Genomic DNA, 7,195 nt, shown 5'->3' on the forward strand with positions numbered 1-7,195 from the left:
AGATACAAAAAGAGGTAGCTTTGGACAGAAGAAGCAGTGAAGTACAGTCCCACAAAAGTAGAACCTTTAGTTTCCAATTAAGAGCACTGTGCCCACACTCCCTCATTCTTTTATTTTCAATATTTAACCTTGTTTCTTAATGTAGACACTCTCAATTCATCCCTTAATACTTAAAAGAGACCTCATCCAATTCACTAATATAGCCGAAATATCACGACATCGATGGATCATTACATTTATGATTTTTTACAATAATTAATTTAATAAAGAAGATGTTAAACTCAACACAATCTCCTACATCTGCATGGTGAATGGATGCCTCACTATCATATAGAGGTCGTATCTTGGAACTTATCTTGAATTATATCATGGTATTTTAACTAAAAATCTGATTCTTAAGAAACCTATTTTGAATCGGACTATATACTAACCCCTCTAATTTATTGTTGAATTTTGATTAAGCCAACCACATTGAACATGGGTCATGTCAAAATTTAGGAATGGAAACCGAGCAGACGAAATTATAAAATCCTCATTTACCGCAACATTTTAGCTACTTATTTTATTTTTAATATTAGTTTTATTTTTTTTAATACAATTTAATTTGAAAAAATATATAAATAAATTTGAGGTGGGTTCGAAGAATTCAAGACTAGACCATATTCCTCATCCCGCTCCAATTTTGTCATTTCTAATCAAAACTACACGAATAGTGCTGGTCCTGTTGTTGCCCCATCCCACATTACATTCTTAATTATAGATAATGATTTTGGTGTCCCAAATTATTCTTCCTAGTTGGGTTTGCCAACAATTATCTGTATTTCCAATCTTGAAAGTAAAATACGAGGGCCATCATTAACATCTTAAGGCTAGTGATAAAACATAATAATGCTAATTGAAAAGCATTGTTTCTTGGATAAAGCAGGAGTATGGGGGAACCATGGATGGAAGAAAGAAAACCCTGCGATAAGCAGACAGACCCACTGTTTTCTTTTGAAAAAAAATTCAATAACAAGCCCAGATTCTGTTTAGTCAATTCTCCCCTCCATTACGCTTTCTTTTTTCCCGTTTCCCCAAAAAAGCATGCGTCTATTAGTACAAGCAACTGATTTGATTTGATCCTCTTTTCCACCCTCTCCTCAGACACATTTGCCTCAGAAGTCTTCCTCTGCTGACCCACCCACATGTATTGCCATTTCTATCCAAATCTCTAATCATTCGTACACATGACAAGCAATCTAATCTTTTGTTGTTTGAGATCATTTGAAGAGCCCGGCTAGACTGTGAAGGTCACAACCCCATTAATATAAAGAGATCATTTAGAGTACAGTACTATTAGGCGTAGATTATGCAGGGCATTTAAACTCCCCACAAAAGAGAAGCAGGTTAAAAAGAAAAAGACACAAACAAAAGAGCCCAAAAAGAACAAAGAAACAGACAATTCTTTCTTGATTCTACACTATTGATGTGGACTTTCGGACGAGATATCGATAAGCAGCAACTTTTCTTTTGCGGGAGGCGGTGTTATCGACGGAAAGAACCATTTTTCCGGCTTCTCTGGCCGTAAACGAGTTGTGAATTGCGTCTTCGTTGGCTGCCATCCTTCTCTGTTTCTCCACAGCAACGGTGTAGCTACCTTCTGCATTGGGGACAAATTCAGCACTGTATTCCAATTCCCAGCCACCAACTACTATGTCCCATGATATTGTTGCACCGGCCTGCATTGTTATCCGTTAAGAATAATTCAGTATACTTTAAACAATCATCGAAAGTAGTTGATGAACCAAAAACTTGTCTAAAATCTTAAACAGAATCTATCTATTATTTGATACCTTCAACAGAATCTATGATAATTTGTACTAGATTATTACCTCAATGCCCTCAATTTGTATGTTGACTTTCTCTCCACCTTTGACAGTGAACTCGGATGCTGGTTTTGGTGGACTATTAAGGACATCACTGGGTCGACTCAGTCCACCATATTGAACAGGGACATCCTCTGGCCTAATAAACCTGATCAAAAGATATATAATTCAATTCAATACAATCAACAGAGAGACGCAAACTCAAACAAGAACCCACATGAAACCAATAATGCTTGATTTTAATCTTGTCCAATGTTGTGTCTACTCTGGAAAACCAATAATTAAAAGCATGAAATGCTCTTCTCCATTGTAGTGACTGTGATATGCAACAACACAAAAATTGGCACATTTTTGTGTTCCATGAATGGAAAATACAGATGCATACAAAAAAGAATCAGCATTAAAAATCACATAAGATAATTTATTAGTTATCATTATCTGTATACAGTGAAGAAAAAGGGAAAAAAATAGTTTAATGTTATAATTTAAACAAGATAAATTCAGAATAGTTTAAGATACTCACTTGTAAAGTGTCTCAGCAACATTTCCTTCCTTGGATATCACAAATTTGCTCTTTGTTCTTTGAGTGAGAAATGGACTGAACATTGAATACAGCAGACTAAAGTACCATGGCACATTGATAAAGATCTACACGAACAAAATCCACAAAATCAAACAATGGCATTCAAGAACATAAAAATCCACAATTCTAAATTAATTACCTTGCGCGCTACCATTTCAGGGTAATTATCTTGAAAGAGAGATAAAATGTGATTCGAGGCAACTCTGAGCTCTCTTTTGGGCATGTCTTTGAGATCAGTTACCTGAATAATGGAGTTAATCCCACCAGGTTTAAAATGCAGTAATTTAATACCTCTTTCAAGAACTTGAACTCTCCATCTCAAGAATTTCTTAAGCTTATCATCATCCCCAAAAACCCTCTCATACATTTCTCTGTCTTTGAAAACCCCATAAGCATTGTAGCAAACTGGATGTCCCTCTCTGTCATAAGCGTGCATATAAGCCACAACACCTTCAAGCTCCTTAAACCCCAAATCTTCTTCCACAATGCCATCAGCCTCAAAATCTTTTCTCCAAGAAAGACACTTCTGCAACATACTAAGTGAATCTTGAACTTTAAATTCCCTTGCACGAAGGAATTTCAAGAGAATAACATCAGCCCTTTCATCACCTCCCAAGAGTGGAATGCCCCACATAGAATCAGGCCCATTTGAGGCAGCCATGAGCTTATCCTTAAGCTCCTGGAGAGCCTTCTTTTCAGATGCTTTGAGGTGGGAAATGAAGTATGTATCTTCTTTAAAAGAAGGGGTTCTCAATGTGGCTGCTTCCATTAAAGAAGTAACAAAATTTTTCTTCAAAGGTGATGGCTTTGGGGAAAACTCAGGAGTCTGATCTAGAAGATTAAGACTTTGTTGCACAGAAATAGGAGATGTGGCTTCCATTTCTTGAGACTAAAAATGAAAGCCCAAATGAAAATCTTTGTTTAAAAATGCAGTTTGGTAGTGTGAACAAGAACTAGAGAAAGTGATCAAGGACAAAACAGAGAGAAAAAGGATGAAAATGGTTGGATGTATAAATTATTGTTGTCGAGGTGACATGATTGAGCAGGGCAGAGCGGTTGCAGTTTGAAGATTTTGAATGTGAAATGTGAACTTTGAAAAGCAGCTTTAAACAGCTTCATTCCTGAACCCAGTTCTGTAGCTTGTGTTGGGACTCCCAGCCGCTGCACACCTCACCCCACTCCTTTTTGTTTGTTTTATTTTCTTTTACCTGGTTTTTCTAGAGAACCGTGTATTTTTCTTTTGTTTTCTGTTTTGGTTTGCTACTTTTCTTGAGAATTTTTTCACCTGCAAAAGTAAAACTAATTTTAAACTTTAAAGCGAAGATTAGTTGGATATGATTAACATGTATCATAGGATTCATAGCTTAATATCTTTCTTCTCTCATCTTTAAGAAATGTCAAGTCGATTTATCATAAAAATGTTTCAAATTTTTCCTTCTCGTTCTTGCACTGCAATTATCTTCTTTTACTTCTCCTTATATCCTCGATTATTCAATTTACAAGCTATTATATCTCAATTTCAATTAGAAAACAACACTCTATATTAGTTTATACCAAAGTTGACGGTCTCTATGTTCAAGTACATGCTAGAAGATTCTCACGAGGATGGATAATAATAAAGGAGCATCCTTAAAACTGTGATGGACCCAATGGACTGGACTTGAGGTGAATTTCGAGCTTTATCCTAAGTAATATACGGTTAATTGTATTGGTTGTATAAATTATAACTTCTAGATAAAATTGTGATAATACTCTACATAGATATATTGTATTAACGAGAAAATTTAAGTGAATGAATTACATTTTTGAAATATCTTAATTTATGGCAAATGCTATCATTTTATCACTTAAAAAGGCGTTGTTTAATTAATTGCCATAAATTTCAACTTTAGTTTTGTTGTTATCTTAATTCTAGAATTTTGCTTAGAATAGGACTACATTTTGCATTGTTTGTATCCACTAAGCTTCGCTCGAAATATTGGTTTATTTGGTGCGTGATTGAGCTTAAATTTGAATTGAAGCCGGTTAAATATTTTTTTTATCCACAAAATTGTAGGACTTATCATTTATTCTCTATTTATTATTTATAAATTTTGTAGAGTTAATAATATATTTAAAAACACTAAACGTGTGCTTAAATTTCCTTCGAACTCTCGATATTTCGTAATCTTTATTCTCTTTAGTCCTTGTTTGAGTCCTATTATTAGAAATGAATGTATTTTAAAATAGTAGATTGATGAAAAATATTTAGTTAAAAATTAAGAAAAATTTTGAATTTACGCCCTTGTTTGAGCCTCATTTTTTTTTTTATTGAAAAATGTATAGTTAAAAATAAATTTTCAAAAAATGAATTTTTAGAAAAATAATGGGCTATGTTCCTAAAACAAATCAAACAAATAGGCTCGGACATCGGCTCCACTGAAGACGAGCAGCGGCTGGAGCCAACTGCAGAGGTTGGTGGGCCCGTGACAAGGACGTGGTGGTAATAATTGGGATCAATGATGATGATGCTTAATGGGCTATGGGCTTCATGTAGGACTTTAGCCCATAGGATACGGAGATGTTGTGTTATGCGATTGGGCCTACCTTTTACTTTTTTGTGTCTAGAATGAAAGTGGGCCCAGTTCGCCTGCAACAAGCTTCCAAGAGTTCAAAATTCTTTGGCCGGTCCTACTTTTTCAGGGGGGAATTCTTTTCAAAAAGAAACTCTGAATCTTGTCTGTATTCATGACTACTCGCCATACATGGATATGTAGATGCAGTAATACACTTACACAGATTATAGTGCCTCTGTACTTGTTTGGTAAGAATTTTAATAATTAATTTTTTAATCGTTAGAAATAAAGTGAATCCTACTTCTAAGAGAAGAATTCAAAAATAACAGATAAAATAATAAAATAACGGTGAAAAAATTGATTTTAAATGGCTCAAAATCTGTACCAAACAAGCACTATATATAAGATCAAGGTAATTGGCACAAAATCCATATGATTTTTGCCTCCGTTGACGAATATTTCAAATCCTTTCATTATAGTAAAATACTACATAGATGACCTTTTTCATGCGAAAGACTAATTGCATTAGTTTAGGTATTAAAAGCAGTAAAGATGGCCAATAATATAAGAATAATTGGTGCGATAGCCTCTAACCTTTTTATTTTTGCACATCTCTCTAACCTTTAATTTTGGTGCAAACTTTCCCTAAATCATCCAAACTTTGAGGAATACAATATCTTCGTTATTTTTCTCTATAAAGCCTTTTAAAATGATGGGTTTATCCCTTTCCTTAAATAAATAAAAAGAAAAAAATTAAGAAAACAATTGCATCTTTTCAAAATATTGGAAAAGATAAACTTTTTCCTTTTTAAAAACAAAAATGTTTTTTTTTTAGTTGGACTTATTTGCATGTTTTGAAAAGATTTAGGACTCTGCCTACAATTTTTTTCTTAATCTTATTCTTTTTGTCTATTGAAAAAGAAGGGCTAATGTGTCATTTTACAAGGTTTTATAGAGAAAAATGATGCAAATATTGTATTTCACCAAGTTTGGATGATTTAGGAGAGTTTTGCACTAAAATGAAAGGTTAAGAAAGTTTTGCACCAAAGTGAAGGTTAGGAGGTATTTTGGCAAAAAAAAACTAAAGGTTATGGGGGTATAGTGACAATTACTCTTATATCATTGGCTATCTTTGCTTTTTTAACGCGTAAACTAAGAAATTGGGCAGTAAAGGGTATATCGCCAAAATGAAAGGATATGGTCACGAGTTTTGTTCCAATTACCTGTAAGGTCATCTCCAAAATACTAAGCACAAAATATTTTGTTCATCTTTGATAAAGAGTAAAATTTAGATTTAATTAAGTTAAAGTCAACAATAAATTTTAATTACATATTTCATGAGATCAGTAATTTGATTTTTCCTTCATTAAATGTAGTAAAGTTTGTCCTCTACCCATAGATTTTAATTAATTTAAGTTTTACCGTGACATCAAATGTGTGATTCAATAAAAATAATGAGTTTCAATTGTGCAATCTAAAGAAAGGTATAGGCATCAGGGGCAGACGCAGAGATTTTTAGTTAGAGGCACGATCAAAATATTTACAAATCAAATTTTTTGTTCTTGATTTTTGAATTATTTATAATTAATCGAGAAAATACAGATTTACATTTAAAAAAAAATTTCTTCATTAATATTTTGCTTATCATAAGAAAATACATATTTATATTTAAAAGATTTATAATGTATTTAATACAAACAATCAATTCAAGTAATCAAAAGAAAAAATATATAATCAATATTCAATCAAATAAATACAATTCGTTAAATATAAGTTAAATTGGATATAATCAATCCAGTCACATTCTATGTATATAATTAAGATAAAGAAAATGCAAATTTAGGTTCTAATTAATTGAGAATTTGATTGGAAAGTGAATTTTTTTTAGTAAATATGATAATTTATAAAGAAAATTTATGAACAAATTTTAAAAACATTAGAAGGGTTAAGATTTTGATAAAAAATGTGAGGGTGAGCGTAAGATAGAAAAAAGAGAAATGAGAAAAAAGTTCAAATTTATTGTAGTTTTGCCCCTAGTTGGTGGAGGTTAAAATTAAATTTTCAATATATTTTGATAAAAGTTAGAAAGTTAAGGATTCCATAAAATATATTATTAAAATTAATTGTTAACTTTGATTTATATTAAAATTTAGATTTCAATTGATACCAAAAAAAACCTATCCCAAAAAAAA

At 32.3% G+C, this 7,195-nt stretch overlaps 1 protein-coding gene across 1 annotated transcript; it reads right to left on the minus strand.

The window, feature by feature from the left end:
• Positions 1 to 1,277: 1,277 nt before the first annotated feature.
• Positions 1,278 to 3,551, minus strand: LOC111405952 (patellin-6). Its single transcript, XM_023035083.1, has 4 exons — positions 2,588 to 3,551; positions 2,389 to 2,513; positions 1,872 to 2,013; positions 1,278 to 1,718 (listed from the first exon to the last, which is right to left on the minus strand). Exons 1-4 carry the CDS (start codon positions 3,326 to 3,328, stop codon positions 1,455 to 1,457), a joined length of 1,272 nt encoding a protein of 423 aa, XP_022890851.1. The 5' UTR covers positions 3,329 to 3,551; the 3' UTR covers positions 1,278 to 1,454.
• Positions 3,552 to 7,195: the final 3,644 nt, after the last annotated feature.

Source organism: Olea europaea, chromosome 12, assembly GCF_002742605.1.
Source record: "Olea europaea var. sylvestris chromosome 12, O_europaea_v1, whole genome shotgun sequence".
In the NCBI taxonomy this organism is placed as follows: domain Eukaryota; kingdom Viridiplantae; phylum Streptophyta; class Magnoliopsida; order Lamiales; family Oleaceae; genus Olea; species Olea europaea.

Coding starts and splice junctions, on each gene's coding strand:
- LOC111405952 (XM_023035083.1), bottom strand. CDS start 3,328: ATGGAAGCCACATCTCCTATTTCTGTGCAACAAAGTCTTAATCTTCTA. Junction 2,514..2,587: donor CTGAAATGGTAGCGCGCAAG/GTAATTAATTTA, acceptor TTGTTCGTGTAG/ATCTTTATCAATGTGCCATG. Junction 1,719..1,871: donor TACAAATTGAGGGCATTGAG/GTAATAATCTAG, acceptor ATAACAATGCAG/GCCGGTGCAACAATATCATG.